The sequence below is a fragment of the Muntiacus reevesi genome, chromosome 2 (assembly GCF_963930625.1).
Source record: "Muntiacus reevesi chromosome 2, mMunRee1.1, whole genome shotgun sequence".
Lineage (NCBI taxonomy): Eukaryota > Metazoa > Chordata > Mammalia > Artiodactyla > Cervidae > Muntiacus > Muntiacus reevesi.
The window spans coordinates 141,905,941-141,918,534 of record NC_089250.1 but is presented as its reverse complement, the minus strand read 5'-3'; the positions used below and the strand labels follow the sequence as shown (position 1 = coordinate 141,918,534).

The 12,594-nt window shown below is 53.6% G+C and overlaps 1 protein-coding gene across 1 annotated transcript in view; it reads left to right on the top strand.

Annotated features, from left to right (window-relative positions):
- Positions 1 to 1,138: 1,138 nt before the first annotated feature.
- Positions 1,139 to 12,594, top strand: part of CRTAC1 (cartilage acidic protein 1) — a 151,225-nt gene continuing 139,769 nt past the window's right edge. Inside the window, exon 1 of the mRNA XM_065920067.1 lies at positions 1,139 to 1,374. Within this exon, the coding sequence (XP_065776139.1) occupies positions 1,351 to 1,374 (24 nt within the window). The 5' untranslated portion in view covers positions 1,139 to 1,350. The remainder of the gene's footprint in view (positions 1,375 to 12,594) is intronic.

Genomic DNA, 12,594 nt, shown 5'->3' with positions numbered 1-12,594 from the left:
AAGTCTGGTCCCCCAGCTCTCAGAAACCCAACGTCCTTATTCGATTCAAGGTTCATTCACTAAATCCTTACTAGGTAAATCCTTCCTGGCACCTGTTAGGTATCAGGCTCTATTCTAGGCGCCTGACTTCAGGTCTCTTTCCAGTCCCGCACGCGAGTACTTTGGGCACTGCGGATCAAGGGCGTTCTTCCCAAGCTTAGCCCCCACTACACCCAGTCCTGAGAGGCTGAGACTATCCTGCCCACCGCAGTGGGCTGGGGTTTGATGAGTGGGGAGGCAGTACCTGTGAGCAAAGCGGTGAGGGAAGCTGGAAGAACGCACTTGACCAGAGCAGGTGGGCCGGGCACAGCCCTGGCCCAGGCGGGGCGGCGGCTATAGGCGGGATGGGATAGGGACACCGCCAGCGGGGCCAGCGGGAAGGCGGAGGACCGCAGGGAAGCGGGGAGATGCTCCCCACGGCTGCCTCCACCGCGCCTGATCTCCGGGCTGTTCTCGCCCGCTCCCCGCCCTCTGGGGCCGTTGCGAAGCTCCGCTCTCCATACTGAGCAGTCCCTGGGAGGCGCTCGGACACGTCCCCAGGCCGGATAAAGATCGGCTCTGCGCTCGCTCCGCAGCGCGAAATCTCGCCATCAGCGCTGCTCGCGCGGCCGCTCCGGCCCGGCCCGGCGACGCCAGATCTCTATCTGGGGAATCGGGAAGGCACGCCACTGCCCCTGCGGCCATCCTCGACCCTGCGCACAGGGGTGGCCGCGGGGCCCTGGGGCTCGCTGCCCTCCCCTCCCCTCTGCCTTCCTTCCCGGCGCTTCGCCCCCGGGGACCCTTGCTTCCCGCCGGCCCCGGGCCCCCAGCGCCCCGCCAGACGCCCTCGCCCCCCTCGCCAGGCCCGGCTGCCTCCTGAAGGTTACGCGACGCAGCGGCGAGGCGCGGGGGGCACCCGCCCTCGCCGCCGCCTGCGCCGCCGCCCACCCCAGCGCCCGCCGCGCCGCGCCGCGCCCGGCCGGCCCGGCTGCCGGCGGCTGCCACCGCAATCCCGGCTCCTAAATCAGCGCTGGGAGGCGCCCCTCCCCCCACCCGGCTCCCGGGGCTCTCCGGACCGCGATTGGCCGCGCCACCCCCGGCCCCCAGCTCCAGCTGCAGCGCCATTGGCTGCGGGTCTCCGCCAGCCTTTACATAAGCCCCGGCGCGCTCGAGTGGAGTTGTATAAAGCGAGCGAGCGGCGTCGGGGCGGGAGGCTCGAGGCTAGCCCGGGACCGGGGCTCCGAGCTGGAAGGCGGCGGCGGCGGCGGCAGAGGCGGCAGCGAGCTCCGGCTCTCCGACGCCCCCAGGCGGCGGGGCTGAGAGAGCCAGAGGATGGCTGCGAGTGCGGACCCGGGGGTGAGTACCCGCTCCAGTGCCCCCAACCCCTCAGGCAGAGAAAGTTTCTCCCGCCCTTTGCGCCCTCCGGATCCTCCCGTAGGGTTGGCGGGGATGCTGGCACGGAAGACCGAGACCGCTAAGGCGGCGGCAGCGGCTTGGTTTCCAACTTGCAAAGAGGCGCAGGACTCGACTGGCGTGCAGAGCCTCCCGCGGGCTGGGGGGAGAGGCGGGCGCTGGGCCGGAGGTGGAGGAGAGGTGGGAGCGGAGGTGTGGGGGCGACAGCTCTCACAGCTGGCAGAGAAAGTGTTGGGGGCGCCCTGGAGGTCAGTTGTTTGGGGAGGGGCGGTGGAGCGGGGAGGGGGCGGAGCAGGTGAGGGGGGATGTGCCGTGGGGTATTGGGGAGTCACCCAGCGAACCAGGCTCAGCTCCGGGCCGGGGAAGCTACTGGCCTCGGCCGGCTGCCTACGCGTCCAGGGTGGGGAAAAGCCCTGGGGGAGGCTAGCGCTCCCCCCCACCCGCCCCCGGGAAACCGAGCTCCTGGGCACAGCGCTGGGTGGCAGAGAGCTCCGGGAGCCAGCTCCGCGCGGCTTAGCTGTCAGCTGCCTTTGCTGGACCGAGGTGTGGTCTGCTTGCTTTCATCTAATCTTAGACAAACGAGCTTCAGGCATTCCAGGGGAACCGGGGGTCCTCCTCGGCCCAATGAGGGGGCGGGGGGAGGCACATGGAGGCTTTGATGGGGCAGGAGGCCGAGCTTGGGGGCATGCCCAGCAATGCAGCGCGCTTTTTCGCAGCATAGTAGTTGAGAGTCCTGGTTAGTCCCGTTTCTGCAGAAACCAACTCAAGAATCCAAGTCATCCCAGCCCTGGATAGAAGCCTACCAGAGTGGCGGTGAAATGTGCCTGGGGTTGGGGTGGAGTGGGGGGGGGGGTCACTTTCTTTCCTCGGGGAATGACTAATGAATATTGCTGATGGTGGTGCTATGTGGTACACCTAATGTGGCTACTCTGTGTCCCAGGAGGTGCTTTAGCTCTCCAGGCAAGACATTTTCTTCAGTCACACTTGGAGTGTCTTCTGGGATGGGTGCAGGACTTCCCAAGTGAAGCCAGATGATAAAGGAAAGGAAGCAGGTTTCAGGGATAGGGGACAAGTCTGTAGTGCTGTCTTGAGTCAGGGGAGAACTCTGGTGGGAAGAGAAACGCTACAGGAGGAGATTTTTTGACCCTGGTGACTTGGGCTGCAGCTACCCAAGACTGAATTGGAGCAAATTCAGAGTCACCCTGTACCTCTCTCTCAGCCACAAGGAAGGGGAGATGGAGAATGGAAAAGCGGGAACATGGCGGTTGTTCCAATATGGCCCTCGAGGAAACATTTGCTCTCCATCTGACTTAAGAACATGTTTCTGGCAGCAGGTCCTAAAGTCCATTTAAGAGGCAATGAAGGGAGTTTAGGGTCTAGATGCTGGCACAGTGGACCACAAGTAGAATGTTCTGGTTTACATTTGGTACTAATGGTCTCTGGAGAAGGTTAAAAGTGGGTTGCTCAGTTGGGACTGTCTCCTGTACCTCATCCCCAAACGTGGATGAGGGTTTTGAGCTCCTGGGGCAGCTGCATCAGCCTGGAGATCTTTTAGTAGGGCTCTGGGTTCACACTCCCAAACCTAGCTCTGTCCTCTGCCTGCAGTCAACATTTTTCTGCGGCATTTCCCAAGACCTTCTCACCACTGGGGATTTGTACAGTGAAATACCTGCTTGTTGCTCTTTCTTCTCTTTTCTCCATCTGGGCTGCACCTGCTGTTCCGAACCCTGATGTTTATTACTCTGCACCTTGATGTTTGGTTAAGATGTCCTATCGCAGCACAGTAGTGCCCTGTGAATGTGTGGGCCAATGGTCTATGTAATTCTAGGAAGTGAAATATATTCTTAGAAGAGCAGGACCGCAGACCAGGAAGGCAGGCCTATTAAACAGCTTGTGACAGACAGTCCTGTTCTCAATCTTGCTGTCTGCTTAGGCAATGGAAGCTGCCCAGCAAGCTCCTTGGTGCCCAGTAGGGGGCGCCAAAGGCACCCAGCTCAGGACCACTGACTTTCTCACTTCTTGCCCTTCACTGGCCATAGTAACTTAATGCTTTAAGCAAGCTCAGGCCTTTAACCTTCACCTTCTTGATTGGAACTCTTCTACCACGTACTTCCTGGACTTCAGGTGGTCCTGTGATCTCAGGTGCAAGGAGATAGATACAAGTACAGCATTCCAAGGAAATAGAGCCGGTACCCAGCCCCACCTGCTCTCTGAAATTTTCTTTGTGCTTGGTGCTGGTGTATTCTTTGAACTTGCTCAGTACTCACCGGGCCCTGGAATATTAGAGCTAGAAGAAAGGGACATTGAAGAGCACCGACTCCAATGCCATCCCACATGCACACAACTTACAGATGGGAAAACTGAAGCCCGGTCAAGGCAAGCATCTTGTCCAAGGTCACATGGCTGTTTGGTGGAAGAGATAGGACTGGGTCCGAGAATTTCCACTCTGCTACTGAGAACTCTCTCCGCTCCCATGACCTGCTTCCTCTTTACTATGGAGATTGATGTGTGTTCTGCACAGTTGTTGATGTTGTCTAGTCGCTAAGTTGTCTCCAGCTCTTTTGCAGCCTCACAGACTGTATATAACCTGCCAGCTTCTTCTGTCCATGGGATTTCCCAGGCAAAAATAAGTGTTCATAATTGCTAACTGATCAGACATTGGTAAATTAATACATCTAGTAGCTTGAGGAAAATTTCCTCTGAATCTGTTATTCAGACTGAGGAGGCAAGGAATAGATAAAGCTCTTGTAATGTATATGTACAGGTAATAGAAATTTCTAGCTATTTTTTTCCCCTTCCTCCATTATCTTGTCTTGTTATTCCAAGTGGTCATGTAGGGAAAAGCAATGCAACTCCAGGTTTCTCTCCATGCATTTAGGAATCAGAAGTGCCCAGCCCCTTGAGATGATCTTGGAACCCAAGCCTAGGGCTCTTCCTTCCACTCAGGCATGCTAGAGTAGGGTCTCTCTGTCCCATAGTCACACCACTGCCTATGAGACCTCCAGTAGTTGGATCCTGGGTGAAGTGGAGTGTTTCCAACCAGTATTTGCCCATTTCCCCATCCTTGCTGCTTCCAGCTCAAGGTCAGAGTGCTGGGATGTTCTATTTTTGCAAAATCCTCATGTGAGGGTTTCTTGGGTGACCTGAAAGATGCTACCATTTCCATTGCCCTTTTTCTGTTCTGTGAGTCTGGCTGTCGACATCTGAGCTGGGCCCTGGGCAGGAGGTTTGCAGAGTGGCCTATGGGTTGCCCCCCTCCTCCGGTGTCCTCTCCCCACGCTGCTCCTTTGCACTGTGCATGGAGTTTCCCCCAGGGTGTCTGCAGACTTGGCGGTGACCCTCAGGAGAACCCAGTGCTGCCGAACCAGAATTCTGAGAGGCAGATCTGCTTTTGTCCCTAAGGCTCACCCAAGGGATGCTTGTTGCCAGGGAAGGTGCTTGAGTTTTCTCTTCTCCTTCAGGCTCTCAGACAAGTTGTGTCTTTGTCTTCAGGTGGGGGAGGCGGGTGGTAGGATAATGTGGACCACAGAGCCACAGTCCCTTCCTTGAAAGCGGGGTTCTGAGAGCCTGGACTAGGGATCTGTGCCTGCTCCCAGCTCCGTCTGAAGAGTTGTGCCTGCATTCCCAAGGCCTGGATTTTTCCTGGATAAGGCCAGAGGAATATAGTTACATAAAACACAGCGATAGCACGGGATCTCTAGATTTTTGTTTGAATGTGGAAGTGGCACTAAACATTGAGGAAATAAGAAGTCGCCTCTTACATGAGCCCCACTAGATGACTGACCCTTATAACCTACTCTCGCTTGGAAGGCAGATCAGTAGTGGGAAGGATACAGGCTTAGAATGTGACTCCCCCCTTCCTGCTTAGGAACCTTGGACAAACTGCTTAACCTCTTCGTGCCTCAGTTTCCTCCTCTGCAAAATGGTGAGGCTGGCAGCCTGTGATGAGGGTAAGATAGTGAGCATCAAGAAAGATAGTCTTTAACATGGCTCTGCCCTTGGTGACATGTAAAGAAGAATAGATGGGAGGGAATAATATCATGGGGTCACTGGGGACTGCACTGGGTCTTCCTTTTCCCCGTGAAAGAAAGCAAGTATCCATGTCTGCACATCAGCCTCTGCTAGCAGCAACATCTGGACTCTGGACAACACCTCCTTGACAGAGCTGCTATCTTCTTTCCCCCATGTTGAGGCTTTCATTTGGGGGTTCTGCCATGCTTGGGGAAAAGAAATTTTACAGGTCCCAGGATAATTCTGAGTGTGATAGAAGGCCCTGAGCTATTGATTCCTAAGGAAGGATCTTTGTGCTAGGAGAAGGCTTCCTCGGAGCTCAGTGATTTAAGAGTGCTGACAAACCCATGCTCACCAGGCCTCCTGCAGGCCGCAGATACAGGCTTCTGGGCCAGACAGGGTTCTGCGAGGGATTTCTGGGGAGCCTGACTGGTTGCTTAAGGGATATAAACCTGTGAACTCTCCTTAGGAGAAAGCATGAAATCAATTGGTTCGTTATCACACTAGACACCCCCTGGACCATGGAGGGCATTTAAGAAATGAGAAGCTAGCAAACGACGAGGAGGTTGTGTTTGAAAAGTCTATGGAAAGGTGTGAAGGGGTTGGAGAAAAAGACCTTTCTCCACTAAACCACATGATCTTGGCCTTATTGAAGTCCTTGGGCAGTGAGCGGAGGGATTACTGTGCCCATGCAGCAATGTCTGTCGACATTTTTGATTGTGACAGATGGATCAGGGGGTGCTGTTGGCATCTAGGGGGTAGAGGCCAGGGATGGTGTTAACCATCTTACAGTGCACAGGACAGCCTCCTGACAAAGAACTGTCTGGCCCAAAAAAGTCACTAGTGCCAAGATGGAGAAACCTTGGACCAGAGCATCACAGCATGGACTCACAGCATGTTAGAGGTGGAGGGATTTTAGCAGTATTCTCACCCAACCCTCCCACTTCACCGCTGAGGACTCTGAGGTCCAGAGGTGAAGAGTCATGCAGCAAGAATCATGCAGCAAGTGAGTGGCAAAACTCATCTGCACCTCAGATCTGCTGTCTTCTAGGAGTGACTTACCCAGACTCCCCCCAGAGTTGTTGTGAAGATTCAGTGTGAGCTGTGAAAACACTTAGAAAATTCTAAAGAGGTTATTATTAATATTGCTATTATTAAGGATTGGGGAGTTTGGAAAGCTCTATTTCTGGCTATGCCACTGACTCATGGTACAAGTTTGGCATATCGTTCCCCTGCCCCCAGGCCTCTTGTGTGAGGGCCTGCAGGGTTGGGGGGGCGGTGGTCTCAGCAAGTGACAATTTTATCATGATCATTATCTTCAAAGAAAAGTGCAAAGATCTGCCCTTCAAAAAGCCTAGACACTTTAAAAGAAGATAAAAATTTTCCTTGAAAGAAATCATGTTGACTTCGTAAGAAGAAAAACGTTTGCTTCTTGGAAAAATTCCAGTCCCTGGGCCCTGTGAATTGGTTCCAGCCCAGGAAATCTGATCAACATCCGGAGGAGAAGCTGAGAGCTCCCCAACTGACAAACGGGCTGGATTTGTCCCCACTCCCTCCTAGACTTTGCCACCCTTTCCTGCTCAGCCCCCTTGGCACGGGGAAGCTCTGCAAGGAACTTGAAGGAGGAGTGGGCAGGCATGTCATTAATTAGTAAAACCTCGTTTACTTAACAGACATATTCTTAAAGATCTCTTCCAAGGGACGTTTTGACATATTACTTTAATTAGCCATAGAAGAATCGAGAGTGCCGAGAGTGTAAAATGACCCTTCCTGTGGTTTCCGGTTACCCTTATCTTGGTTTGCACCCAACAAGTACAGTGACAAGGTCACAGAGTCATTGCAGAGCTAAGGGGTCCTGTTGACTTAGGAAGGGACCGCAGGGACTTCTTCCCTCCTTTACTGCCACTTCATCTACCTGGAGAGCCTCCCCCCTTCGTGGGACTTGCATTGGCATCCCTGCCCTCCCTGAGGATAGGCAACACGCTCAGGAACCCGATTTCCTGCCTGGATGGACAGACGTGCCTTGCAGGGTTCCTGGGAGCAGCCTCAGCTGGCGTTTCTCACAGAAGGCCTGGCCCTGCCCCTGCCTTCCTTGCACTCAGGATTGGAGGTAGGAAGTCCCTAGAGGCTCTCCTTAGAGTAGGGTTCTCCAAACCCAGAGCCACGGACTGGTACAGTCTGCAGCCTCTTAGGAACCAGGTTGCACAGCTGGAGATGAGTGACAGGCATTCCAGTGAAGCTTCATCTGCTGCTCCCCATTGCTCCCATTACTGCTTGAAACTTCTCTCCCTCCATCACTTGTCCATGGAAGAATTGTCTTCCACAAAACCTGTCCCTGGTGCCAAAAAGATTGGGAACCTCTGCCTTAGAGGACCAAAGCTACACCGTTCCCCGCCCGAATTGGGAGGGTGGGCACACACACAGACCTCACCCAGTTCCTGTAGTGAATGCGGTAAACGTCCTGCAAGTCCAGGGCAGGCCAGCCTCTGGAGGTCAGTCCGTGTAATGAGACTTGATGAGCCCAAGGGCCCTTTCTCTCGCTTTGCCCCAGGGATGTCATATTCCCTTGTACCCTGGTCTCTAAGAACAGACTTTCTTGGAATGGCAGTCATGCACCAGTCATCTGAGAAGCTATGTATATCCAAAGAGCCTTTTGCAGGCAGGGAAAGAAGAGTCCCGGAGAAGGAGAAATGCTGCCTTGCAAGCAGCGGGGGCTGAGACACCATGTCTTTTGTTCTCAACTGCAAATCCAGTGCCTAGCATAGCATTTGGCAGGGGGAGGGGCCCCACAGGTGCTCGCTGGGTGAACAAATGAATGTGTGGATGTAGGCAGCCAGTCTAGGGTAGAATTGGCCCTTGGTATTAAAGTGGATCTCCAGTCCAGCTTTCTTTCTGGCTCCTTCTTCCCAGAGGTGGCACTTGGCCCCAGGGCTCTGTAAACCCCCAGAGGTCCCACTGATCAAGCAGGGTCTGAAAGTGAAAGTTGAAGTCACAACCCTATGGACTATAGCCTGCCAGGCTCCTCTATCCATGGGATTCTCCAGGCAAAAATGCTGGAGTGGGTTGCCATTTCCTCCTCCAGGGGATCTTCCCAACCCAGGGGTGGAACCTGGGTGTTCTGCATTGCAGGCAGATTCTTCAATGTCTGAGCCACCAGGGAAGCCCCCTCAGGAGCCCACGTAGGACTCACACGTGACATGGTACCAGCTCTGAGCCTGGACGGGCTGTTTCTCTTCCTCTTCATCTCCTCCAGGTGCTCACCCCCGCCCCCCCTCACCCCCCTTCCCCCCGCAACCAGGCTGCTCCAGGGAAGCCCAGCATGGATCTATCTTGGTAGCTGTAAGCTGATAGAATAGATGATCATTTGGATTTCCACCAAAGACAGACTAGGGAGTGAATCATTGCTTCACGGCAACATTCCCAGGAGGAAGCTTTTAAATAGCAAGGTCCACTAATGCATTTTAAATGATTTAGGGAAAAAACCTGACCCATAGACACTTAGGCCCAGGAAAGTACTTTGGAGGTCATCCAGGATGTCCAGTCCCCTCTGTGATACTCTCACTGTTTGGAAACATGGCCAGCCTCGCGGCCCTGCACACTGCTGCCCCAAATCTAAAATGCCATTTCTAAACCTGTCTGATCATGACTTCAAACCTCCTGCTCCTCAGTCTAAGACAGGTGGGCTCTACAGGCTCCAACTGCTGCCTCCACGTGAGCAAGGAATTATCTGGCCCAGCACATCAGTAATGCTGAGACTGAGAACCCCAGGACTAGTGCATCATTCCTGCCCTCCCTTCTTTCCCCAATCCCCCTCCTAAGGGCTGGAGCAAGAACTCCTCAGATGGGTCAGTTTGGGAGAACTGGGCATGGAGAGCCCTTTCTGGAGTTACCTCCCTGCACATGCGACTCTCTGCCATGTGCTGAGCTTAGCCAGGCAGACTCAGGCCCGCCCCTGCCCACAGGGAGGGCTGCAGGAGGGTGCGAGTACATCAGTAAGCACCTTGGACCCCACTCCAAAGCCTGGCCTTCCAAACAGCTGTATCTGTAACGATGGTGGCTTTTTAATCTCTATCTGTCTGAGCCCCACCTGTCTCCTCCCCTCCCCACCTTTCTTCCCCTCCACTAATCCTGAATATGAACAGGGAGGGAAGTGGGATGCTGCTCACTGGACCCTTTCAAACCCCAACACTCAATCTGGAAATCTGGCGTCATATTTGGTTCTTGCTTCCTCCTCATTTTTCACAACTTCTGGATCACTGAGTCAATCTGCTCCACGAATCTCTCTCCAAGCTGCCCAGTCTTTCCATCCACACTGCCGAGGTTCTGGCCCCCTTTATCCTTCAGCTGACTAGCAGTAATACTTGCTAACTGCTCCCTGCTTTCTCTCATCTTGCCCTGCTTGTAAATCTCGGAGCTGATCATCTCTCTTCAGCCTAATTCATGGGACCCTGTATACAAGCAAACAGAGATTTTTTTTTTTATTTGCAATTTCTTATAACAAGTACTATATGAGGCATGAGCAGTATTAATAGTAACACTTACCTACCATTGACTATGTTCCAGGCACTACTCCAACCCCTTATGTGAATAATCTCCTTTAATCCTTATAGTAACCTTAGAAGGTAGGTACCACTATTGTCACTCTTTTACAGATGAGGAAACAAAGGCACAGAGAGAGAAGTTAAGTAAATTGCCCAAGGTCACACAGCCAGAATGTGGCAGAGCCAGGATCTATGTCCAAGTCAACTGGCTCCAGAATTGATGCCCTTGGACACTACACTAAATAATCTCTTTCACTAAAGGGTCTCTCTCACTTGATCTTAAACCAAGTGAGGTGGGAACACAGTGGAAGGAGCAAGCATCTGCCTGGGGCTGCCAAGGAAGGCCTAAGAGAGAGGTGCTGATGGACTGGCCAGAGGGACAAGGGGAAGAAAGCGTTCCAGGCTGAGGAGCCAGGGTGTGCATGGCGACCGAGCAGGGTCATGCAGCCCTCAGAGGCTCGGTGTGGCTGGGGTGGGACAGATACTGAGAAAAGGTGCAGCTAGGAGGTTGGAAGAGGCTGCGGATGCCTCATGTACAACAAAAGGGTTAGGGATGACCTTGCTGGAGAGACATGTTGGAAAGATGGCCTCAGTGGAGGGAAAGGCAGGGGCTGCCATTTAGTCATTCACTCAGTTATTCACTCCCTGGCCTTGTGCACCTCTGCCAGGCACTGTCTGGGCATTGAGAAAACAGCTGAGAACAAAGTAAAGTTCTTGTCCCAGCAGAGCATCCATTCTAATGCCTCAGTCATTGGCATTTTTCCACACTGTCCCCTGTCCCCTCTTCTGCCCTGCCAGCCTGGAAGACAAATGCCAGGCCTTCTGCATCTCTCTGTCCTATGCATCTTCCCCAGCACCATGAAAATATAAGGCTTCCTCTTCCTTCCCTCTACCTGGAGAGAGCTCCCGATGCTGCCTGCATCTGCACTTACAGGAAAAAGACTTGGTCCTGCTCCAGAACAAGGCAGATGAAAACTCAGGGAACCCAGGTTGGGAGGCGCCAGAGAGACCAGCAGGCTAATGAAATGGTGTTTCTGCAAGTGAGAGGACAAATGGAGTCTCCCAGCCTCACGCGCAAGGCGGCACGGGTCCTTAACGAGTATTATTAACTGCTCGGACTTCCAGGTCTCTAAAATGGGAAATGAAATGAGATAATGCATGCACAGTGCCTGGCAAACAAAGTCAGTACTTGGAAGGTAATGGTGACAGCAAGGATGCTATTGCTACTGATATGTGTTTTTCGAATGAATGAATGCCTCCCAGGAGATTGAGTCCAGGCCCACCAGGTGCTCCCATCCTGTGGTGGCTGCCAGACGTTCAGTGGAACTCACAGGGCTGTCAGACTTTGAGGCATAGACTGGCTTCTGTTGCTGATTTGTCTAGGGACCCTGCTAGAGTTCTTTGACTTTTTAAACACTGCTTTCCAAATGCAAAACCTCTCAGTTTATAATCATATACACATCCAATCTTCAAGCATTTTGCAGATGTTAAGGGCCAGGTTAGATATGATGCCTGAGGCATGGCTTCTGACCTCAAGGAACTTATGGTCCACTAGGGATGAGCCATGATATAGGGGTAGGCATTCAGAGTAGCAACAGGTAGAAAGAGCAGAGAGCGCATAAGAGGGAGGGTATTGAGGTGGTGGGGAGTGGGAAGGGCAGGCAGAAAAGGCCCCCTGGAGAAGAGGAATGATGCACTGGTCCAGGAGTTTTCAATCTCAGCATTACTGACATGCTGGGCCAGATAATTCTTTGCTGTAGAGGGCTGTCCTATTCACTGCCAGCCGCATCCCTGGCCTCTACCTATTAGGTGCCAATAGCAACCCCCTTCCCTGGTTGCGGCAACCAAAAATGTGTCCGGGCATTGCCAGATACTGAGGGCGAGGGAGGCAAATTGCCCTTGGTTGAGAACCGGTGCTCTTGGCCAATGGAACGTCCTCTGGATGGGAACCTGAAGAGGGAAAAATGAGTGCTCCCTCTAACTCATGACCCAGAGTGTGGGACTTTTAAATAGGCAGTGCTGGGAGGGCAGGTTGGGGTGACATCTGGTTCTCCAGACTTTGAGGAGTCTGATGTCTTCTTTCTCCTCTCTTTCTGCCTCTCCTGATTCAGCTATCTTAGCATCGTTTACTGCTCAGCTACACCACCCTACCTGCGTGGAAATGTTCTTCTCCTCCACCTGGCTAAGTAGATACCTTTGTTCCCTTCCTCCACAGCACCCCTCACCCTGTACTGCAAATGTTGACCAGCTTTCTCCCTGAGACCTGGGTGCCGAGCACAGTGCCAAGCTCATGGAGTGGAACGGCAGGTGTCAGGGGCACACAGGAAGTGTCACTGTGGGTCAGTGAGCTCCCCAACTCTCCTCCGAGGATGCCTCAGTCCCAGGAGCTCCTTAGTGAGTCTCTGTGGGTCCCTGGTGGCCCAGCCCATGCAGGGTGGAGTGCTCCATGGCTGCTTCTCTTCCTTAAGCCTCTGCTCTCCTGCAGCTTCTGGAAAGGGCCTGTGCTCCCCGCTGGTTCCCACATCTGAAGCATTCAGGGCTCTTGCTTTTGTGAGAGCTCAGGGCGGTGTCCTTGGCGCTTGTGAGCATTGCTTAAGAACTGCTTGCCCTA